Source organism: Amia ocellicauda, chromosome 6, assembly GCF_036373705.1.
Source record: "Amia ocellicauda isolate fAmiCal2 chromosome 6, fAmiCal2.hap1, whole genome shotgun sequence".
Taxonomy (NCBI): domain Eukaryota; kingdom Metazoa; phylum Chordata; class Actinopteri; order Amiiformes; family Amiidae; genus Amia; species Amia ocellicauda.
The window spans coordinates 28,692,847-28,719,197 of NC_089855.1; the positions used below are offsets into that span (position 1 = coordinate 28,692,847).

General features: G+C 36.4%; 1 protein-coding gene across 2 annotated transcripts in view; it reads right to left on the bottom strand.

Moving 5' to 3' along the window:
• nalcn (sodium leak channel, non-selective) overlaps window positions 1-26,351 on the bottom strand; it is a 147,443-nt gene that overhangs the window by 82,685 nt on the left and 38,407 nt on the right. For both annotated transcript variants that reach the window (XM_066706776.1, XM_066706775.1), the window contains 3 exons: window positions 24,954-25,096; window positions 24,340-24,444; window positions 18,475-18,561 (listed from right to left, as the gene is read on the bottom strand). In XM_066706776.1, coding sequence (XP_066562873.1) covers window positions 18,475-18,561; window positions 24,340-24,444; window positions 24,954-25,096 — 335 coding nt within the window. The remainder of the gene's footprint in view (window positions 1-18,474; window positions 18,562-24,339; window positions 24,445-24,953; window positions 25,097-26,351) is intronic.

Here is a 26,351-nt window from a genome sequence, read left to right on the forward strand (position 1 = left end):
TGATATTCTCTCACAAGCTGTGATGTCAAATAATTACAGTAATTTCCATATTAGTTTGGAGCCGATAGGGATGCCACTTGGAGAGGGGCAAACTCACCAGGGGGCCTCCAAAATGACATTTTCTGGAAGAAGTGAGGACTGTTAAAAATGCTTAGGGTAGTCACAATTGTAGGACTATACGTTTCTATCTCTACTTTGCAACAGAAACTGTGCTAATACTGTATGTTAAAAAATTGCCCCACAGCCCCTCTCCCCTAATAGCAACACCCTCCCAAGTTAGTGAGGATTGGATTAAATTATACATTCAAGCATAATCAGTAGCATTAATATCATTGTGAAAGATTAGCTTGTTTCATTGGCATATAACAAACAAGATTGAGACTTAGATTTAATTTCTCCATTTTTTCCAATTCACTCTTTAGTAAACACATTTTTTGCAATTTCAATACAGTAATTATATTCCTACAAAATGTCTTTCAACACAGATTTGCAAACCTAACACTAATATAAAAACATATTATATTGTAATTTCTCTTTAAAGAAACGTACTTGTTGTACATTAACAGAATTAAATTGAGGTTTTTTTTTTTGTTTGTTTTTTTAATTGCTGTGATACATCTAACCCCAGCAGTTACATTTTTCATTGTTGCATTATGGTTTTTTTGCAGAACTCAGATAAATATATTACATATATATTATATACACACAAAGTGCCTTGCAAAAGTATTCAGACCTCTGAACAATTCTCTCAAATTACTGAATTACAAATGGTACATTGAAATTTCATTCTGTTTGGTATTTTATTTTTGAATACTGAAACTCAAAATCAATTATTGTAAGGTGGCACTGGTTTTATGTTGGGAAATATAAAAAAACAAAAACAAAACTGAAATATGTTGCTTGCCTAAGTATTCAACCCCCACACATTCATATTTGGTAGAGCCACCTTTTGCTGCAATTACAGTTTTAATTATTTTGGGGTAGGTATGTACCAGCTTTGCACACAGTGTCAAAGTGATTTTGGGCCATTCTTCTTGCTCCAGGTTGTTCAGGTTGGTTGGACGATGCTTGTGCAATTTTCAAATCGTGCCAGAGTCTCTATGGGATTGAGAGCGGGACTTCGACCGGCTCACTATAGGACAGTTTTTAGCGGACTGAAGCAGGTTCTATAATTTAGCTACAGTATTTCCCTGTATTCTGCTCCATCCATTATTCATTCAATTTCAACAAGATGCCCAGTCCTTGCTGATGAGAAGCATCCCCACAGCATGATGCTGCACCACCATACTTCACTGTAGGGATGGTGTGTCTTGAGGCGTGGGCAGTGTTAGTTTGCGCCACACATACCGCTTTGAGTTTTGGCCAAAAAGCTCATCTGACCACAAAAGCTTTTTGGTACTTTTTGAATAATTACTTATTTCTTGCCACCCTCCCATAGAGGACAGAGCTCTTGCTATGGTTGACTGGTGCATCATTACTCCACTCCCAGACACTGAATTCTGTAGCTCCTTCAAAGTGATTGTTGGCCTCTCTTTGGCTTCCCTCTCAAGTCTCCATCTTGTTTGAGTGCTGAGTTTTGAGGGACGGCCTTTTCTCTGCAGGGCCTGGGTGGTGTGATGCAGCTGCCACTTCCTGATTATTGATCCAACTGAGCTCACTGGGATACCCAACACATCAATATAATTTTGTACCCTTTTCCTGATCTATGTATTTGTATTACTTTATCTTTAACTTCTGTAGAATGCTCTTTAATCTTATTGTTCCTTCAGATTTACAGCCTGACCAATGATCCTTCAATAGTGGGGGTTTTATTCAGAAAATGTGACAGGAACTTTAATTGTTTACAGGTAGAGGCCAATGGTAAGGGGACGGTGTCCTCTTTAGGGCAATTTAAACAGTAAACTGGGTGCTCCACAGGGGTTGAATACTTATGAAAGCAAACATATTTCAGTTTTAAATTTTTCTTACAAACATTTCCCAACATCAAAACAAAATTGATTTTGAGTTTCAGTGTTTTATAATAAACGATGTAGGAATTACACCCATTTTTATATGTGGTTCGCCCAATTTTAGGGGCTCAAAAGTATTTGGACAAACTAACATAATCATGAATTAAATTGTGAGTTTCAATACTTGGTTGCAAATCCTTTGCAGTCAATGACTGCCTGAAGTCTGGAACCCATAGACATCAGCAGATGCTGGGTTTCTTCCTTGGTGATGCTCTGTCAGGCCTGCATTGCAGCTGTCTTTACTTCCTGCTTGTTGTTGGGGTGTTTTGCCTTCAGTGCCTGACTGCTTGACCCCTACAGTGAGGGGGTCCGGAGGCTCTGTTATGCTGTGGGGGGAATTTTCCTGGCATGGTTTGGGTTCACTTGTCCCCTTAGAGGGAAGGGTCACTGCAAATCATTAAAATGTTATTCTGAGTGATCACATTCATCCTATGGTGAAACATTTCTATCCTGATGGGAGTGGTCTCTTCCAGGATGACAATGCCCCCATCCACAGGGCACGAGGGCTCACTGAATGGTTTGATGAGTATGTAAATGATGTGAATCATATGCTATGGCCTTCGCAGTCACCAGATCTCAACCAAATTGAACACCTACTGTATGGGAGATTTTGGACCAACGTGTTAGACAGCGCTCTCCACCACCATCAAAACACCAAATGAGGGAATGTCTTTTGGAAAAATGGTGTTCATCCCTCCAGTAGAGTCCAGAGACTCACAGAATCTGTGCCAAGGTGCATTGAAGCTGTTCTGGCAGATTGTGGTGGCCTAACACCTTACTGAGACACTTTATGTTGTGTTATGTTATGTTGTGTTGTGTTGAGTGAAACACTAATAAAATAAAGCAAAAGATCAAGAGTGATGCAACGATGCACAATAAAAGCACACACTGAGGATTTGAGTCATACCAACTGAAATGTGATACAACCCTCTTCAGTGTCCCTTAGCATATAATTAGTGCCCTAAGTTCTGTGCAACCTTTTATTGGCTGCATTTCCTTCCTCCCAGTGCAAGGTGATCAAATAGTCTGCTGAATGAAACCACTAACTGATGAATAATCTCCCGATTCCTTTTATCTTCTCATTAATAATCAATTAACGCACATTGACAAACGGTATTGGAACAAACAAATGGACATTTAGTCATACATCCCTCTATTACTAATATGTCTTCAACTGGTAATCAATACCTGGTTTAATTAAGCAGCCTACATGGCCACCTTGCGCAGGGAAGAATGAATTGCAGCCTCCGAAAATTGGTTCCATAAAAAGCATGGCCCTACATATCATACATGTAACAAGTTAAATCACATAATACCAAATAAATCTCAGCACCAAGACACTTAGAAAAAGACAGGATTCATGGGTCCAAACTCTGTGTTATCTAGTTAACAAAGCAAATCAGTCCAGGTATAAATAACGAGTGCAGCAGAGACAGAGGGGTGAGCAGACACCCTATTCTTGCTGCTGCTTCCGGCGCTAACCCTGGCTGGCGAGACAGTCTACCCTCTCACTGTCTACTGTGCACTGAATTTGTTGCTCCAAAGCAGTAAACAGAAAACCAGAAAACCAGAAAAGCTACTTGATGTGGCTGCGGTTCTGGCAATAGCTGATCACAGCTCCTCCCCCACCTTCCCTGCGTCCTTAGTCCAGTCTTTCCAACTAAAATTCAAGGCGACAAAGCTGTTTGACATTTTCAGCTTCCAGACGGTCTCCCCCTGGGGTATATTGGCTGAAGGAGATGAACAGATGCCTCCATTTTTATTTTTATTTGATTTTATTTCTTCCTTCCAGGATCTGGACTTCACCCACATCATCTTAACGCTCTTTACAGCAGACATAAACAGGGGAACGCAGAGGAATGACAATCAAGGCCCAGCTGTAGCACTGTTGAAATCACAATAGTCTCGTGTGACTCTCGTATGTTTACTTTCTTTACATTGCACGACTGAAGATACACTTAAAAAGAATGCCAACACTTAACAAAAGTGAAGGTGGCCTACTTTGTCAGCCAAACCTTGTGACACTTTGCCAGAAATTGATTTGATATCTGCAACTTTGAGAGAGACTCTTTGTTGTTATCTGTCTTTTTTATTTGATCATTTTCAGTCCACATACTAGGGGAAAAAGTACTAAGTGTGCTTGTGCATTTATGAATATAAAATGTTACCTCTGTCAAGTCACATACAATTAGGGTACTTTAAGTTTGGCAGAAAACCTACAATATACAAGCATCGTTTCCATTGTCAGGAGGAAACATACAAAATGTGAATTAAAAAAAATCTGCTTAGCAGATTTCTGCTTAGTTGACAGGTATTCTAGTAAAGTCTATAACTCAACAACATAACATAATAAGTAAAAGGTACAAGAATGCAGTATATTTATTTTTAATACTTCTGGTGTGAAGACTTTTTAAATTTATTTAACTCCCTTAATATGACTACAAATAGTAAGCAAGCTTCGTAGGACAAAAGTAAGAATGGGCCTTGGATCGTCCAATGGCAAGGCAGAGCTTTAGTCCAGATAGGATAAAATTGAGGATGGGCATTTTCTAGCAATTATTTTGCTTATAGGGAAATTATTAAGTATAACATTATGAGAGAAGATCGCTTGAAATACTGCTGTAATAGTGTAGAAAAAGCTATTCATTGAAGGCAAAATCTGCAAAACGACTTTAATTGACATGTGTAGATTAGACCATTTTCTGGCAATTACTTTCAAGCTATTACTGATGGGTAGTATCGCTGACAATAATTCCCAAATGTGAATAACCTCAAATATATAATTCATCTCCTGAGCAGTTCATTAAAGAGTGTTCCAAATTGAGAGCAACTCCTCTTTACATTTTCATGTTGAGTTTAAACTGAGCGGCACAAGAACATAATGTTTAAGTAAATTTATGGTGAGATGTGATAATTGGGAAGGATCTCGGTCGACACTGAAGTACCAAACAGTCTATGTGATTCATCTAAGAGTTAGATCCAGCCCATATACATATACAGTACTGTGCAAAAGTTTTAGGCAGGTGTTTAAAAAATGCAGTAAAGTAAGAATGCTTTATCAATTAACTAAATGCAAAGTGAGTGAACAGAAGAAAAATCTACATTAAATCCACATTTGGTGTGACCACCCTTTGCCTTCAAAACAGCATCAATTCTTCTAGGTACACTTGCACAAAGTCAGGGATTTTGTAGGCATACAGTCAGGTGTCTGATTAAACAATTATACCAAACAGGTGCTAATGATCATCAATTCAATATGAAGGTTGAAACACAATCATTAACTGAAACAGAAACAGCTGTGTAGGAGGAATAAAACTGGGTGAGGAACAGCCAAACTCAGCTAACAAGGTGAGGTTGCTGAAGACAGTTTACTGTCAAAAGTCAGACACCATGGCAAGACTGAGCACAGCAACAAGACACAAGGTAGTTATACTGCATCAGCAATGTCTCTCCCAGGCAGACATTTCAAGGCAGACAGGGGTTTCCAGATGTGCTGTCCAAGCTCTTTTAAAGAAGCACAAAGAAACGGGCAACGTTGAGGACCGTAGACGCAGTGGTCGGCCAAGGAAACTTACTGCAGCAGATGAAAGACACATCATGCTTACTTCCCTTCGCAGTCGGAAGATGTCATGCAGTGCCATCAGCTCAGAATTGGCAGAAAACAGTGGGACCCTGGTACACCCATCTACTGTCCAGAGAAGTCTGGTCAGAAGTGGCCTTCATGGAAGACTTGCGGCCAAAAAGCCATACCTCCAACATGGCAACAAGGCTAAGCAACTCGACTATGCACGAAAATACAGGAACTGGGTGCAGAAAAATGGCAGCAGGTGCTCTGGACTGATGAGTCAAAATGTGAAATATCTGGCTGTAGCAGAAGGCAGTCTGTTCGCGGAAGGGCTGGAGAGCGGTACACGAATGAGTGTCTGCAGGCAACAGTGAAGCATGGTGGAGGTTCCTTGCAAGTTTGGGGCTGCATTTCAGCAAATGGAGTTGGGGATTTGGTCAGAATGAATGGTCTCCTCCATGCTGAGAAGTACAGGCAGATACTTATCCATCATGCGATACCATCAGGGAGGCATCTGATTGGCTCCAAATTTATTCTGCAGCATGACAACGACCCCAAACATACAGCAACAGTCATTAAGAACTATCTTCAGTGTAAAGAAGAACAAGGAGTCCTGGAAGTGATGTTATGTCCTCCACAGAGCGCTGATCTCAACATCATCGAGTCTGTCTGGGATTACATGAAGATAGAGAAGCAACTGAGGCTGCCTAAATCCACAGAAGAACTGTGGTTAGTTCTCCAAGATGTTTGGGCCAACCTACCTGCCGAGTTCCTTCAAAAACTATGTGCAAGTGTACCTAGAAGAATTGATGCTGTTTTGAAGGCAAAGAGGGGTCACACCAAATATGGATTTGACGTAGATTTTTCTTCTGTTCACTCACTTTGCATTTAGTTAATTGATAAATATAATCTATTAACATGTCTATTTTTGAAAGCATTCTTACTTTACAGCATTTCTTCACACCTGCCTAAAACTTTTGCACAGTACAATATATATACACCGATCAGCCATAACATTATGACCACCTAACTTTTTCAGCAGTTTGAGCTGCAGTAGCTCGTCTGTTGGATCGGACCACGTGCATCAATGAGCCTTGGCCGCCCATGACCCTGTCGCCGGGTCACCGCTTTTCCTTCCTTGGACCACTTTTGATAGGTACTGACCACTGCAGACTGGGAACACCCCACAAGAGCTGCAGTTTTGGAGATGCTCTGACCCAGTCGTCTAGCCATCACAATTTGGCCCTTGTCAAAGTCGCTCAGATCCTTACGCTGCCCATTTTTCCTGCTTCTAACACATCAACTTTGAGGACAAAATGTTCACTTGCTGCCTAATATATCCCACCCACTGACAGGTGCCATGATAACGAGATTATCAGTGTTATTCACTTCAACTGTCAGTGGTCATAATGTTATAGCTGATCGGTGTATATATACACTCACCTAAAGGATTATTAGGAACACCTGTTCAATTTCTCATTAATACAATTATCTAACCAACCAATCACATGGCAGTTGCTTCAATGCATTTAGGGGTGTGGTCCTGGTCAAGACAATCTCCTGAACTCCAAACTGAATGTCTGAATGGGAAAGAAAGGTGATTTAAGCAATTTTGAGCGTGGCATGGTTGTTGGTGCCAGACGGGCCGGTCTGAGTATTTCACAATCTGCTCAGTTACTGGGATTTTCACGCACAACCATTTCTAGGGTTTACAAAGAATGGTGTGAAAAGGGAAAAACATCCAGTATGCGGCAGTCCTGTGGGCGAAATTGCCTTGTTGATGCTAGAGGTCAGAGGAGAATGGGCCGACTGATTCAAGCTGATAGAAGAGCAACTTTGACTGAAATAACCACTCGTTACAACCGAGGTATGCAGCAAAGCATTTGTGAAGCCACAACACGTACAACCTTGAGGCGGATGGGCTACAACAGCAGAAGACCCCACCGGGTACCACTCATCTCCACTACAAATAGGAAAAAGAGGCTACAATTTGCACAAGCTCACCATTATTGGACAGTTGAAGACTGGAAAAATGTTGCCTGGTCTGATGAGTCTCGATTTCTGTTGAGACATTCAGATGGTAGAGTCAGAATTTGGCGTAAACAGAATGAGAACATGGATCCATCATGCCTTGTTACCACTGTGCAGGCTGGTGGTGGTGGTGTAATGGTGTGGGGGATGTTTTCTTGGCACACTTTAGGCCCCTTAGTGCCAATTGGGCATCGTTTAAATGCCACGGCCTACCTGAGCATTGTTTCTGACCATGTCCATCCATTTATGACCACCATGTACCCATCCTCTGATGGCTACTTCCAGCAGGATAATGCACCATGTCTCAAAGGTCGAATCATTTCAAATTTGTTTCTTGAACATGACAATGAGTTCACTGTACTAAACTGGCCCCCACAGTCACCAGATCTCAACCCAATAGAGCATCTTTGGGATGTGGTGGAACGGGAGCTTCGTGCCCTGGATGTGCATCCCACAAATCTCCATCAACTGCAAGATGCTATCCTATCAATATGGGTCAACATTTCTAAAGAATGCTTTCAGCACCTTGTTGAATCAATGCCACATAGAATTAAGGCAGTTCTGAAGGCGAAAGGGGGTCAAACACAGTATTAGTATGGTGTTCCTAATAATCCTTTAGGTGAGTGTATGTATATGACACACATGGACACACAACAAAACAATAACCTTACAGTGAAAAACTCCATTGTGCATAATTTGCACCGATATTTCGTTTTATTTTTTCAGTTGGCATTTTAAAAAGTATATATTTCTAAGAAACGATTTTGTATAACGAGATAATCAGTGTTATTCTCTTCACCTGTCAGTGGTCATAATGTTATGGCTGATCAGTGTATATAACCTGACAAAGCATTAATATAAATAACAATAGACAAAAGAAAATGTCTGCTTTATTTTTAAAGTCACAATCACTTTAAAGTTTAAAAGGTAAGGCCCCAGTGAAGAGTGCAGAGAAAGGGACTTCAATCCAGTGTCAGAAAGGGAACGATAACTCTTTTCTGATTTAAATTCATGGTAATGCCAAACCATGTGATTTTTAATAAATTAATTTAAATAATTTAATTATTTTAAACTAATTTTAAATTTGTTCCTTCAAAGCCATTTTCATGGTGCAGTAGAAGTAACTGAACAAATGTAAACACTATCTGGGGGCAGTTGAAAAGAAAAAGAAAGTACGTTTGAGAGTAAAAAAATAAAGTTTAAAATCTGCAATGAATGCAGTAGGCCATATGAGACCAAGGCAGTATTTGGCTTTTACAGAACTACTACCAAAGGTAGTCCTTTTTAGTGAAGAAAAAAAATATTAGAATGCTGGGCAGAACATCTAGACACACGAAAACACACAAATCTACAGGATTTTTTTTTTGTTTTCTTCTTAATTTTCTTAATTTGACATCTCTTTCGTAAACACAAGCAAAATACCAGAATAAAGAAACATGACTGCATTATTTCTAAAAAGGCATAAAGGACAATTAATGACAATAAAAACTATATATATTTGTTTCAATTATTTTCTCTGATTGTGGATGTTCTCGATTCAGTTTTGTATTGGCGTACATAAACCGGAAATGTTCCCATTTTTGGTGCTCCTGGTGTGAGTAACGACAGCAGAAAGACATGTACTACATCAAATGGCACATTAAACTGTGTACAAAACTATGACTCCTGAATATGAATTGTCCTGAAAGCCTGTTACCTTGAGATTAAAGACATCTAACCAGAGTCTTTCTGAAACTCTATGTCTGATGCACCCAGCAACAAAAACGTTGTTCTGTTGGAGTGGGGGGTGGATATAAATTTGAGGTGAAACAATAATGAATCTCCATTATTTGTTTATTTTCTTTTAACAATAACTAATAAATTGTCTTGTAAAATTTGCTCAAATTTGAGGAGCCCTCTTGTTTAAACTTCTCTTATGATATATTCTGGATTTTTCCAGTATGCAGATGTCTGATTTAGAAATGAAACAAATAAAAAGTAGCCTAAGCAACAATGCTCAACCAGGGATTGATACCGTGTGACTCACGAGAACTGGTAACCTACAGATTTGTAAGTAACAGTTAGAAAAGAAACAATGCCATGCAAAACAAGTGATTAAAATAACAGGCTATGATCAACCAATCAAAGGCTGGTGTATATTTCAATTAGCCTTAATTAAACTTATTCACCATCTGGTGGTCAATTGTCCATGCAATGCACAGCGAAACGTTTGAATGGTTATCTGAATTCATTATAGCCATCTAAAACATTGAGATGTACATCTGAAATGAGTTCTTAAGGCTAAGCAATTTCTACCCTGAAGAATAGATCCTTATTTAAATATATACCTGGCTTGCTGATTATATTAATCGTAAACATCTGAGTGGCAGAACGTTGAAACTGGTTTACAATAAAGCCATACCAAAAACCAATTCGGACGATGCCTGGCAGAAGAAATCCAGTCTTAAGATTAACTTGGTTAGTAGAACAGACTGAACTTTTTTGGTAGACGCAGAACCCCCCCCAATAAACAAACAAATATTCAGTCAATGCAAAGTACCCTGAAAAGGCCACAATTATCTTAATTAAATTAATTGTTTAAAATAGTACTTCATATACTTCTGGGGTTAAAATCTCTCTACTTATCCAACCTATTATTGGAATGTGGTAATTCATTTACTCACTGGGACATGCGAGCTTAAGACCTAATTAAAAATGACTTGTCCGTTGCCTTTTCAGCATCACAATCTTGGAATTCCCTTTCCTATTCCCTCTCTGCATTCTTTAAAGAGTGCTAAGCGACCTTAACCTGAATGAACTTGTTCTTTCTTGACCTCCACAATGATTTGTTGGTGTGTAATCATCTTGTTTGAAAGGATTAATGTAAGTTGGGCTACCGCTGACAAGGCACCCTAGCAACTGAGAAGTTGCATCTGCAGCAGTTACCTTGAAAAATAAAGAAACTCCACGTGTTTATCAATAACAGTTTGAGCTCTAAAAATGGACTCACTCCCTTGATGTTATTTTGTAAATAAATGCTCTGCTATGTAGTTACCTGAGAGGACAGTCATAGTTTGTTACTAAACAAAGAAAAATAAAATGTAATTGATAAAGCAGTTTGACATGTTGATGTCCCCTGAGTGTGGTCATCAATATATTCAAACCAGGAAGGATCAGGTAGGAAGATTCTTACTCAAATGAAAATTTTTGCAAACAAAGACAGATAAATAATACATGAAATACAGGTGTATAAGAGGAGGCCCTTCAGCTCATTGATTCTTGTCCGATCCCTTCTAACTTAGTCAAGCCAGTATTTAAAATGAATCCTGTCAGCTTTACTAGGGCTTGGAAATCAGTTTCTTAAACTATATTAATACCAACGTTATACTCATGACACTCTTAGTGCTTTCAGAATTGATCCTGTCTTGACTCAGTGTCTTTGTGTGCCATCACCACCTTATATATTGTTTTTAACCATATTGTTTATGTTACAAAATACAATAATACATTCTGTCAACATAACACATGGAAGATAGTTGGTGTATTAACCTGAGAGTCTCCCACAGACTTAGACCTTGATGCTTAACTTCAGATAGGAATGCATAATTTTTGTGGAAATAATAACAATAGGAAATATATTAAGGGCAATTTAATTAATTTTGAACTTATCTTTCACTAATGCAAAAGTCTAATTAATATTGCATTTGGCCTTTGAATGGAGAGAAACAGTAAAGCTCATTAACCTTAAGAGTTTGATTAAACTGGAATGTGAAAGTATTAAGTTGACGCACCATAAATTGAGTGTAGTTAAATATACGGATAATAATAATTGTTTGAAGATGTTATCATTTCAAGGTAGAGAAAATATATATAGGTAAATTACATAAAGAAAGGAAATTCAAGTTGTGGTTACATACATATATATATATATATAATATGTTAGAAGTGTGTATATAAGAATAGTGTTTAATTCTTGTAGGTCAATTTACTGATATCATGTTTTCAATGGGGGTAAAATTGGGTACAGTATAGATTCTCTATTACAAAATTAGTGTGGACATGTATTTTTGGATTGTTTTTATCATCAGAACAACAAAGCCTTGTACAAATTATATACCGTATATATAAATCCATATCACAGCTTGTAGCTTATAACATATGCACCCCCTACATGACTTGTTATCAGCTCGAACCAATCTAATTTACTTTGATCATTAAAACGTCATTGCTGGCACAATACACAGACACAACCTGCCATCTGCAACACAGTCCTTATGATTTTAATAAAACAAATCCTCAAACCTACGGTGACACAGGAACCTTACAGCCTTCCTTTAAAAGTTTGGTCAGCGGTATACTGGAGGCAGGTGCGAACAAGTGTCTTACAGTTTGTATGTTAGAATTAGCAGCATATCCTCCTTACAAAGCCAAACACTTGGTGTAATAGAGTTGGGTTTGATTAAAATATACACTTTGGATTCCAAGAGGCAAGGGCGTCGTTTAAAGAGCCATCTTTCAAGGGACATAAATACACAAAATTAATCATATACTGTACTTCACAGTATGTTCCAGGAGGAAATCAGCCAGATGCAGTTATGTTACGCACAGTGGGGGTTTTACTAAGAAGAGTCTATAAATAAGAAAGAAGAAACAAGCTTAGGCATAATTTTCATCTTTTGTAAAATTAATCACTTAATGGTGTTCCATCCATTCCAGCTATAACGAGCAGAAATGCAATAATTAAAAAGAGCTTTTATTTATTTATTTATTTTTATGATCAAGGATTAATTCCAAGTAAACCGTAACACCAATCATCTATGAAATCAATTCCAGGGCTGCACTGCACCACTGCATGTTGCTCTTTATTTAATACAATGTTTATTTTCCTTGCAGGCAATTAGTGCAGGGAAGATGGTTATGATTAAAACAAACAAATAAACAAATGTTTACAGTTTCTGCTGTTCATCTCGTGCTTCTGATCAGACAAGACCAGGTACACTGCATTACTGCTCAGAAGTTTTACAATACTCCAAATTGGCATGCACCTGTGTAATGATCGTGCTGTTTAAATCAGCTTCTTGATATGCCACACCTGTCAGGTGGATGGATTATCTTGGCAAAGGAGAAATGCTCACTAACAGGAATGTATCCAAATTTGTACACAAAATTTGAAAGAAATAAGCTTTTTGCGGTATGGAAAATTTATTTAATTTCTTTAATTTCAGCTCATGACACATGGGACCAACAACTTACATGTTGTGTTTATTTTATACTGAACAAAAATATAAAGGGAGTTTAATAACATATGGAAAGTAAGACATGTCCCTGCACACATTTTTCTTTGTGCGAGATCTCATGACCAGGCCCAGGCAGAATCTGTGGAAGTTTAGTCTAAATTCTGCGGAACTTTTTCTGTAAATTCTTCGGAAAATCTGCATTCATTCATTTTATATTGTTTTATTCAACAACAACTTAAAATAAATACTTGAATTATTATTTTTACTTTATTACACCTCAGTAACATATCCAATGTGTACATCCATTAGATTGAAGTCTTAAATTACGATACAAGCCAACTACATGTGTTTAAACAATTAAAATATTTTACCAGATAAGGTAACTCAAATATTTACATTTCGCTTTTGAGAATAAGAAACAGAGATATTTGATCTAAACAGATGTACACAAAAACTCAAAAGCCAGTATCCCCTTTACAGCAGGGATGCTAAATCCAATCCATCAGGGTAGTTTTGTTCCTATCATGGTCATCTTATTTTTATCATTATAGGCTATTTTAGGTTTGTAAAAAGATTTAATATTTTTATGACCTGATGGGAAGCTTTTTTGGAATCCAACATTTTGCTAATTTGATTGGGCATTAGGCTACCATTTAAGTTTTTAACGACCTGGATCAAAGTGTTTTAGAATTATAGTAATTGCATTGACAAGTCCATATACGCACAATCGGTGAAATTCTGCAGATCTGTGCAGATCTGCGTGAATCTGCATTACAAGAATGCGCCCAATGGCTTCCTCACAGATAAGTTCTGCATGGAAATACTTTGACAAAGTAAATGAAAACACTGTTTAGTGTATAATATGTGCAGTGCAATTAAACTACCACAAATCTACAGCTGGTGTGTTAACCCGCCTAAAAGCTGCATACACAGCGAGCTATTTCTATTTATTTTTTATTCGCTGGAACTCGAGCGCACACAGGTATGTTTCTGAACGTAGATCGGCATGTATGTTGAGTGTGGTTTGTAAATGTGGGAATTAAATTGTTTATTTAAGTAGGTTGTATAAATTAGCTAGATAGATATACATTTTGTATTTCGCTGTTATAACCAGAAAACACTGCCACAAGGACGCGAATGTTAGGGCATTTTTGTTGCAGTTCACATTGCTAAACTATTAGGCAATTGAATGAAAATGGAATTAATACAATTTGAAAAAGAAAAACATATTGGTCGGTCAGTTACAGCTGTAATTGCAAAATATTCCTTCAGAAACAAATAGTCACAACATTTATAGTTAATTTGAAATTGTGACAATAAAAAAAATTGATAATATCAGGAAACAATAATAATAATACGAGAGTCTAACACAAGCATGAGAGTTGACAGGTCTGCTTTTATTGCTGCTGTTATAATTTCCCCACGTCTTCTAATAGGAAGGTATTTATAGACTAATATTTAATTAACAAAGTTGTTGTGTTAGATTAATATGAATCAATTATAAAGTATTAATTTATGGGGACACGATTTGTTATAGAGACATGCGTTTTTAGCTGCGGAGTTGAGATTCTGCTGAAAAGAACCATGTTCGGTTTGTTTACATTGCGTCTTTGCTGGCATTTGCGCAACTGCAGAACATAAGCATAGTTTTGACCAATGGAAAGGACGTTAATATGTATATGTCATCAACCTAGAGATCTTATATTTTTACCCAATCACAGACCGTGACTCTACGAATACCTAGCCAATCCAAAGACCCTCTGAAAGCCCTGAATCTCAGGTGTCAGATTACACGCTGCCCCAGAGCCCACTGGTCAGAACGCAGATGAGAGACTATTTTACAGTGCATGTGTTGCATGATATGCTATTACTTGGGGGGTGTTGTTGTTATGTTACAGTAATACTTTAATTTCGCTCATCATGGTTTAAGTTTTATTTTTATAAATTTTTCATGGGCTAAAGTGGATTCCGTGGGCTTGAGTGGATTCCGTGCTTTTTTGTTAAAAATCCGCGCCCCGCAGATTCCATTTGTCCCTGCTCATGACGTATGAAAGTAACTGTGTTACAGCTCCAGTGGTTGGGTATGGAAGACCTATACAAGCAATAACAAATTAAAAAAAACTATAATACAGAACAATCTGCCACTGGACAGAAGGAGAGGCATAGCAATGTGTATTTATATTGAAATTATTACCCTAAACAAAATCTGGCTCCCAGGGCTGTATCTTAGGGTTTGTTCAAGAAAGCATGCACATTCCTTATAAGGTAAAGATTGTTCATAAAGTAACTAAATACAACATGCTCTAAGATGATGGGCAAGTGGGAAATAGAATCTACTCTATCAAATTTGGCTGATATGAATCCATGGAGAAGAGTGAGGGGACTCCTTGCAGTATTGACTGTTTCTCCTCTGCTCTCAGAAAAAGCCATTTAATCAATTAGGGCAGTTTCAGCCGGGGAAGCTGCCTCCTATATCTCTCGGGTCTTCGTTCTCAGGCAGCCCTCAATTAAATCAGCCCCATTTCAATGAGTTCAATACAGAGATAAATAAGAACGCCATTCTCTCTCTGTCTTGGTGGGTTTCTCTCGCTGTGTGAAAGTCGGTGTCAAGTGAGGAGAAGAGGGGTGTCAGTAATGTCAGAAGGAGGGAACATGCTTTTTTTTCCAAATTAGTTAACCACAGCAGACTTAGTTTGATCAAAAAGACACTAAGTTATGCTATGCGGGTGTGTTTATGCTCCCGAAAGTGAGGCAGAACTGAACTGAATTTCACATCTGACAGCATCCTTCCACGAAGCCTCCCTATTGCACTTGGCAGACGGTAGGTAAGCTTCCATGCATGCTCTATTTTAAGTCGGGAGAGATCTAGCCTAAGCCAAATATAGATTCACCCTTGCCATATTTTTATATCCATGGTCAGAGTTTGTTTTCCCCACATAACACCCACTTTAATTCCAGATGTTATGCAAATGTAGGGAAGGTGTGAGTTGAATCATAAACAAGGTTACATACAAGTTCTCTGGCCATTATCCAGTATTCTGTGCTTATACTTGAAACACCCATATATTCTGCATATATTTTAAAAGGAAAGTGTTGTACGGTATGTACATTAAAGCCAAGGTGCATTACCTGTTCCCCATCTAGTTTAAAATGTGTTTTTAGTTTTATCCACAAAGTTTTTCAAACATCAGCAATAATGTTTTGCATAATTGATTCAGGGTATTTCAGGTCAACCCAGGGCAGAAACCCATACAATGGTTTCAGAGTTTCAGAGATCTGTGCCACTGAAAATGCAGTTTGTGTTCGCTCTCAAGGTTCTATCCTTTGAAGATGCTCTGCCTTTACTTCAACAGACTGCATCACCATTGTATCCAATGACAATGCACTTTGGGTACACACTATGGTGCTCCAAGCTGACCTATTTAATTTATAACTTATTATACTGTTATTTAAGGAAGTAGCAAGATATAATGTCTGATGTGAAATCAGTGTAGATTTATGTCCTCTTCAATCACATGTCCCCAGATTTAAGCAGTCTTTTTATTTTGTATATTTATTAATATAAAACAGAATGCTATTTTGCATTAAACAAATACCTTTAACAAGTTGTATTTATTTATTTGAACAAATGATAGTGATAGCACAAGAAAGGTATCACATATATTCTATCTAGAATGCAGGGTTGTGCTGATCAGTAAACTTTTACTTCAGGACTTTAAATTATACTTCAATATCATTATATTATGATTCTGCTCATTTGCCACTGAGCTGTAATTATGGCAGGACACATTTTATTTACAGACCTTTTTTCTGTTAACAGTTATTGGTTACAGGTGCACTATTGGTTTGCTGTTCTGAAGATGGCACATTAATACAACTTATTTTTCAATATTACATAAAGTAATTATAACAGGTTAAAACCTTCTGTGGAAAATAAAGGAATGTAAATGAGAAGGTACACAACAGAATATTTTATAAACTATTTACAGGATAATATAATATTGAGTGAGATATCCTCACCCATGCTGTGAACAGATTTTATTAAAATAATCAAGGAGTATTGTTCACCAAATGTTTCAGATTTTTGCAAAAGTAGTACGTAAGATTCAGAAAACGAACAAGAAAATGACACCCAAGATTCGAACAAGAAAATGACACCCAAGATTCTTTTTGTTTATCTTTCTTTTAAAATGAAGTGAGTTTCTGTGGGGTTTACGTCTCTATTTTGTATTCTTAACTCTCAAAGCATGGTGCACCACACATTGGCATCTGTGCAAAGCCACTGTAATTGAACTTTGTAAAGAACTACATGATTCACTCCAAGTAAGCACTCCATTTCCACCCCTACAATTCAGAACTGCCTGTTTTTTAATAGCATCATTTCAAAACCACCTGCTGGCAGGAAAGTCATTAAGAGTCACCCTTCAAAGTCCAGAGGCATTGCTCCACTGTCACCAGTGTCTGGACTAAAAAGTTCCTCACTGCCAGTCTTTACTTTCATTGCCACAGAATATCTTGAGTTAATATGCTACTTCAAATCTGTCTTTTCATGATTTTTTTTTCAACTAATGGTGCAGAGGAATAATCAGCTGGGATTTCTGCATCTTACAAACTATGCAAACTAAAATAAAATAAAAAAACTAGTCATCGTTCTTGTGCTTCACGAGGGATTGCCCAGAGCTACTTTCCTCAATGTCATCACATTCACATTTTCATAGCTCCCTTGATAGCTTGCTCATCCAGGTATGCCCTTTTTACACGAGAGTGCTCAGAACATTACAAAAGAAAGGCTGAAATGTATCACCTATTGTTGGGATTAATTTTAATCCTGGAATGCTACAGTATGACAATCAATATGAGATAATCTTTATGCAAAAAATGCAAAAGAAAAATCAACCTTCTTTACTTATTCAAAGTCGAAGTCAATTATTCTCAATAAAAAATAAATTCTAACTTAAAAAAATTGAATATACCGAAGCATTGTGGGTAAATTCAGCTTTTAAAGAAATAAAAGATGCTATTCTCAGAGATAGACTCTGGAAATTTTAATTCAGTGGGGGCGAAGATGTTTCATGTTTTTAAGAGCTTCTTTGGATTGTTCTTTCCATTTGTGTTCTAATTGCAACATTAATTTAATTTATAGGTAGTAGAATGTACTATATATCAGCTATTGAAAAATCATGCATGTTGCCTTAAATAAAGGCATCTGCTTAATTACCATTTACAACGTTCTGCGCATCTATTATGTATTTCTATTACCAGCTTTCCAATTTTATGAACTGTGTGGAACAACTGTGTTTTTATACTGTCTTTTCTTTTCTAGCATATTCAGCTTGTGTGTGTGTGTGTGTGCACATTTCATGCTGGTAGTTAAACCCCCCCAAATTCTTTGGTGTTTGTTTATGGAATGAAATGGACTCATTCATATGCCTGAATAATTACTTGCTTCATTTGCCCCCGTGAAACAACGGAAATGTGCTCAACTCTTTCTATTTTAAGATGTTGTCAATCAAGACACATTGATTAAATTCTAACTGACACATCTTCCATTTTAGTAGGCAATAGGCAGGAAAATCGGTAATAATATCCAACGGCATTACACTTCATCATCCTGTTTGGAAATGTCACTCTGATTAACCCAGACATATCATACCTGTAGGCACGCCGGAGCTCGGCCATGTGGTTTATTCACATCCACAGCAACAAGCTGCCATCCTCCAGCAGCATCTTCATGGAACATCTGTATCCATCAAGGAAAAAAGGGAGAAACCAATATAAGCAAAAACGTTTTCATTAAACAATTATTTCAGAATTTTGAAAATCTGAGGTGACTTGCTTTAAATAAAGAAATAAAGAAATAAAGAAAAACAGACAACGGTAATATAAACCGACAGATTGTAAAGTGTTAGAAAGTGTAAATGCATAGTGTGATACAGCCCCCGCCAACTATACATGTGAATTACCCACCAGACTGTGAGATCACAGTATGAGACTAACACAGCATCTAGAAACCCTGGGTGGGCTCTGACTGATAATCACAGCAATACAAAAATACATACCTTGCAGATGCAACATAATATTCTAATATATTGAAATGTTATTTTCAACAGCTGCTGCATTGTGTATAAGAGCACGTTCTGTTGGGGCAGGTTAGGCAGGCAATGCCGGTTGATAAATATATACAATAAGTTTGCTTTTCATTCAAATCTAGATCTTGAAGTACTGCAGCCTTGATTCTCAATCTGTGATTATTTCAATAGAGTTGCATAACCTATAACCCCCTCCATGGGTAAAACATTTTCAGATCCCCTTTTCCATCTCAGCAATTACAATGACCACTCTTGGGTCAATAGCAATTTACTTCATGTTTCAGCAAGTAATCGTTCACATGTATCATGAGCAACAACTGTCAGGAGTTATTCCTGTCATGTAAGTGGCAACTGAAAGCTCAGCAATTGGGAAGAAGTAAGTCAAGTGCACAAAAATATGGCACTTGAGTAAGCAACCAAACCTCAATCTAAGGTAACTGAGCAGAAGTTCTGCGATAACACTTGGGAGGTTTAATGCACAGAATTGACCTTGGTTTTGACAGTAATATGTGAAATGACTATCACATGTGGATAGATATGAAGGAAAACATTGTAAATGTTGATCTGGTAAGAAAATTTGTAATTTTAGATATCTGGTCTTACCTTCCTCATTAGCTTGGTGTTCTTTTAGATATAAATACATTTACTTTGACCTGAATACATATATGATCACACTTGAACTGGGAAAGATGGTTAAATTACTTCACAATACTATTTATAGTTATATATTAGTTATAGTAGTGAGAGCCAACATTCATAGAAGTGAGTGCAATACTTAGTATACATTTTAAAAATGAAAAGGAAAAAAATACAATATTTAAAATTGCTGTTAAATCACTGTATATTGTATATGACTTATTTGCATAAATAGTCTGTGTGGGAAAGGGAAAAGGCAAGATTGCAATAACTTAATCTCATGTAATATTTTCACTGAATAAAAACACATTTGCTTACAGAATTGGCCTAACAGTACATTCACCGATTCACTAATCTAACATATTGTGGTGAAACAAGAGAAACATATATTTAGAATTCAAGACAGCCTTAATATAAGAAATACACAATGTTTAGCATGTTTATTCAATGTCACTGGATCAAACAATCTTTAATATCTGATACTGAAACACAAATACAACATCTTAACTGGATTAGTTTAAACTGTTGTAATGGCAAATGTAAAAGTGTGTCAATGATGCCAGTACAATTATGTATGACTTAAAATCATTATGATAATGTAATAATAACATAACATTATTTACATAACAATGTAGTTGTAGTTGTCTTTGTTAACAATCTATACATTTATGTAATCTGTCAAACATGCACAGAACCCATAATTGTCTATCAGTGGAGAATGATATATGTGTGTGTGTGTGTGTGTGTGTGTATATATATATATATATATATATATATATATATATATATATATATATATATATATATATTCATGTGGAAAGAGTCTTCCATGGTTAAACTAACAATGGTATTTTAAAATATAATTAGATATTACATCAGTGACAAAACAGATCCATACAATAAACATATATTCATTTCGTTAGAAGAACATGTAAATTTTGGCTGCAAATTTCAACTAATCTGAGAGCAGGTGATGTTATCTATGTTACTGCAAAATTGCTAAATGATACCACTCATGTCTATGCTATAGAAATACTGATACAAATACTAGAGTATTATGCTGTCTTCAATATTAATGTCAGCTTATATATTTGCATATTTTTACTCTCAGAGTTGGGAGATACTAATCAATAAAAAAAAAAAAAATAACACAACACAGTGAACAGTAACTTTCCTTTGTCATCTTGGCATTTAAATCATACTGGCCTTTCAGCCCTGACACAATGAAAGGTTTACTTAAAAAATGCAAATTATAAAAAAAAACATAAAATGCAAACTTAAAAGCCCTGTCTTCCCCCATTGTCTCATGTAATCATCACTTTGTCATTTATTCAGTAATCTTCTTATGAAGACGCATCAAATTAATTCTATATTAAAATATGATTGCTCAGAAGAGTGGTTTGAACGTCGTGCCAATAATGTAGCAGCACAATCCCTCTGGATTGCTTTAAATCCATTCTTATTTCAATGAGACCAAAGCCAGAAACTTAAGCCCTTTTGTTTCACACCAAATAACTGACAACTGTGTAAAGCTTTAATTACTTTTTAATAGAAGAGATGGGCGGCCCAGTGTGATTATTATTAAATTTAATAGATACAGAATTGAAAATTGTTTTGAAGGTCACAATACTGTACACAGCGCAACAGCTTCTTAAGCTTAACCTCTTCTATGGGGAACAACCCTGGTCTCCATAAAACAAACCTACAATACTTTAAAGGGAAATCACATTTGGTTGAAAACTTAGCACAGAACAAAGTGCGGATATTTCCTTCCAAAACTGATATTTCTGGGGCACATGAATTGCCACTTCCTTTATAAATGTTGATGAGAAATGCAAGAATCCTAGAGAGAAGCACAAAGGTATGGGGGGGGAGAAATCTGTAACTTGAAATCAATATGCCTCTCTCTGAGATATGTAAACATCTTATTTCAATGAGTTTGACAGGCACTTGTTTATATCCACGGGGGAATGCTATAATAAGAGATGTTTAATTGCGTAAGATGACAAAAAAGTGCACACAACAATGTAGCTAATTAGATTGTGAAAAACAGAAAAAAAATATATCAGCAAAATGTCCAAACAACCTGTCATGCTTTTAGAAAGTGTTGATTTTCCTTGCAACTGCAGTTTATATTCTTGAAATCAGATATACAACCCATGGCTCAAGATAAAATGCTTTAAACATCGGGGGAACTATCATTACACCGATTCTCTTGTTTTAACTCGTAATAGTCTTCTAAGTATTTACATTAGCTAACAGGCATGAACAAATCCCCAACAAGGATATACATTTTCAATGTTATTTATTTATTTATTTATTTACAGTAAGGTACAATTAAATATATTGCATATTGGAATTACAGTTGACATTTTGTGACATGCATTGTTCAACTAAAACAATTGGAATGCAAAATGAAACGTATACAAACAGGTAGCAGTGTTACGGTGTGCTATGTGCTTTTGAAATTTGTATATTTCCCTAATTTAATTGATTTCTGTTCAAAGAGATTATTACACATTAATTTATTTTGGGACAAAATTAAACAAGAGAAATTATCAAATATAAATATTTTGATGTGTGATGAGTATTGAGTCATGAGTATTTTGGTTTGGTGTATTGCCTCCCACTGATTTTATTGTGCTATCCACAGAATAAATTCTACAGTTTTACCACTAAATGGGTGGGACCTTGAAAACATGTAATTGTTTACTCCAAAATATCAAAAGCACTAATTACTGAGAGATTCAGACCCCTACAGTATTAAATGTTTTATTTATTATTCAATTACCAATATCACATTCCTTTAGATCTCTAATTTTGGTAATATGGTAATCAGTTGCACTTTCGTAGGGCAGCTGGCCCCTCCCAAACACAAAGAATGGAGTAAAATATCAAATTAAAGTTATAAATATATGACTATATAATGCTATATAAAGATTGAATTATAATTTGCTTTCAGTTAATTAATTAATAAAGAAGTTGTCTGGTTACATGATACAGATACAAGCTATCGATACGTACAGAAATTAACTGTACTTTTCTAACCATATATTGAAATCATGAAATTTACTAGCTAAGACACACTACACACCATAGATGTCACAAATGTGTCTGTTAAATAACAATATCTACAATTGTAACTTCTATGTAGACTATATAATAGATCTTTGTCCTCTTATGCAGTCAGTCAATCAAATTCACCTGCTGTCCTGCCTGATAGAATGATTGATGCTAGACTGAACAGACTGTGCCAAAATGTAAAGTGACAAATTTATATCAAAATAATCTCAATAAAAATAATAATAATAATGAATACATGTAGATTATTAGATATGTATTTACTTGTTTGTTTCAATTTATTTACTTTTTTAGATTTTGGCACAAATTATTCACCATAAAATACAGTAAAGTTGAAGAGCTACAGATGAAGTAAGCAGTTGAGTCTAAAGACCAGAAACATAATGTAATTGTTTTCTTAACTGGCTAAGTCATTTCATTGTAAAACACAGGCCATGGTAACTTGTGTTTAATTTTTCTTTCTGGAAAGTCCAATCTATCCTAAATCATTTCCAGCAAAGGGGAATATCACTTTTGAATGAAATTTGAAAGCATGCGCTGTATCATTCTCTGTCCCCCTTGCTCCTTTCACTCACTCTTCAAAAACCACCCTTCACTGCACCCTTCATTCTGTGATTCACTCTCTGTCATCTGCTCAAAGCCATTTGCTGCACCTCATCTGAGCACGTTCTAGAGCAACTTCTTGACAATTGTCAAAAGATCATGCAAATTATGGGGGGATTCCTTTAGCAAATGCCAATGTGTCCAGACATGAAGAATCAAGGGAATGCCTCCAGACACCTAGTATTGCTGGAATGAACATACCTGCATAAATGTACAAGTTATATACTGAATAACCAATTGAAGGGTGCTGTGTACATTCCTAAAATACACAACATGGAGGAGGCTATAAATACTAGAAACTTCACCAATGGAAAGGGTTTTGCTCCTGGTTGCTCAGTCCAAATGGGAATTCAATTATCTAAATATTCTGTATCAAATGTAATTCAGTGTTAGTGACATGTACATTACATACACACTGAGCCAATGCAGATAACTGAATGTGTATATACATTAATAGGTCATGTGATTGGTGTCTCATTATATAAGAGATGTCGTCTTGCTCTGTTTGGCCAAGCTGCCTATTATACAATTAGAGACACCGTTCACTTAATCTGTTATCTTATTATAAATCATAAACATAAGGATTAGACACACAAATATCTTTACAGTAGAAAAAAAAACATTTATTTTAGTAAACTTAAATTTGGGTTCAGGATCCACTGTAATTGACCTACAGTTGCCGACCTGTGTTGTGTTTTCATGCTGGTTACACATAACACAATTATGAAAAACATGTACATCCTGTGAAACTTGCACCACTTGCATAAAGTGTCCTGAAACATTGCTTTTAACTGAGGAATATTTAAATCCTAATAATTCAATGAAGACATAAAAGGTATAGGAATGTTTGGAAATGCTGCTCTGTGATTGGCTGTGCATGTGACCAATGGCTGAGCCTTTAGGAACTCTGTAGAATTTGTTTTAAATTTAAAACTATATCCACTGCAGGCACTGCCCCTTGCATAGTTAGGAACATGTAATGCATTTCCTTCACATCTACAAGTGAATACCTCATGACAGGGCTGTAGTAAAGTAAAATAAAGCAAAATAAACAACTGCGAGACGTCTGTCCCTTTAATTAGGTCATGCTTATCTGTGGTTGGCGGTACCTGTGTGGTTGCTGTGGAAGTAGTGCTGCTTCTGGAGCCCCACATCTGTTGGAACTGCACTCTGATCTCAGCAAACGTCTCAATTATAACAGCAATGAACACATTCTGAAAGGAAGGTGGAAGACAGCACACACATACATGAGATGACATCAAAGCCTTATGACAAGATGCTTATAACAAGGTAACCCATCAATTTAAAAATAAATTAATTGAGAAACGTGTGGCAATATACCAATATACCACATATTTATTGTGGTTTCCTACATTGCTAAATTAGATTGTTGACATAAATTGAACTATAATTCCTTCCTGTATTAAAATCTAAAAATATGATGCACAATTTGAAATTCATATTATACAATTAGTTAAACTGTTAGGGTGTTATTCCTTTTAAAAAAATGTTATGGAATATTAATCCTAATGTTTAAATGTGAATAGCAAGGGACAAGCTATAATTGCCTGAAACAAACAGAAGAGGGAGAGCAGTACTACCCAACAATTAAAATAGCAAACTGAGAGGTTGAGTGACTTGTTGAATCTGAAGGCTCAAGATGGAACCAGAATGCATTTTCTTGTTTTCGTAATTAGTCCGTCCAGAGGAAAACGCATTATACCTTAACCAGCCAGGCGAGGAAGAAGATAAGAGTGATGAAATAGAAATAAGAGCGCCAGCGAGGGAAACTGTCAATCGCCCGGTACATGAGGAAAACCCAGCCTTCTTGGGAAGCCGCTTCATATACTGTAAATATACTGGTACCTTTAGAAGACAACAGATTATGAATTACTTATTCGTCCATTTGAAATCTTAAAGTCAAAAAGGCCTTTTGATGAAACTCTTACCAGTACAAGATAAAACTGAAGAGTTAATGCATATCATAACTGTCAGATCTTCTGATCTATGTTCAAATTCTATGTATATGTATTTTAAAAACATGTACATGATACTTTGGGCATTGTTTATCCAATTAAAAAAGTTCCAAACTTTTTGTGTTACACAATTGCATTCTTTATATTAAAATCAAGCTATCAATCAAAAGTGCATGAACGGAAAGCAAAGCACACACAGATAACACATTGTAATAAATCAAATGAAAGGCCAATTGATAAGAGAACTCTGGATAAATTGTAAAGAAAAAAAATGTGTGTGCATCCAATAATGTGAATGATGAATAGAAATTTCAGCTCTCCAGTAACATTTACACTGACTATTTTTTTTTTTTCTCAAAGTCCCATTTATGTTTTGAAAGAACTGTGGTTTTACCCCCAAATGTATGTTTTTCTTCACATTTCACATATTATTTTACATAAAAGTATATATTTTTAATGTGATTTAGGAAAAAGGAAGCAGACCAGTGGGTTGATAGCAAATGTGTCTTTACCATATTTTCAGTTTTAGACGTTTAAGCTTGTCCCGTCCACTTTGAATAGGTTACGTGATGCACTTTCACTTGAAACTGCTACCAGTACAGCAGCTTGTGATATAACTGATTTACTTGAGGGCATCTTAGAAGCTACTAGTAGCAAAATTATTAATCGCAGGATGATTAAGATACTATGACATCTCCATGCTGTAATAACAGAATCTCCTTTTATAGAATTCTCCTGTTATACACTCACCTAAAGGATTATTAGGAACACCTGTTCAATTTCTCATTAATGCAATTATCTAACCAACAAATCACATGGCAGTTGCTTCAATGCATTTAGGGGTGTGGTCCTGGTCAAGACAATCTCCTGAACTCCAAACTGAATGTCTGAATGGGAAAGAAAGGTGATTTAAGCAATTTTGAGCGTGGCATGGTTGTTGGTGCCAGACGGGCCGGTCTGAGTATTTCACAATCTGCTCAGTTACTGGGATTTTCACGCACAACCATTTCTAGGGTTTACAAAGAATGGTGTGAAAAGGGAAAAACATCCAGTATGCGGCAGTCCTGTGGGCGAAAATGCCTTGTTGATGCTAGAGGTCAGAGGAGAATGGGCCGACTGATTCAAGCTGATAGAAGAGCAACTTT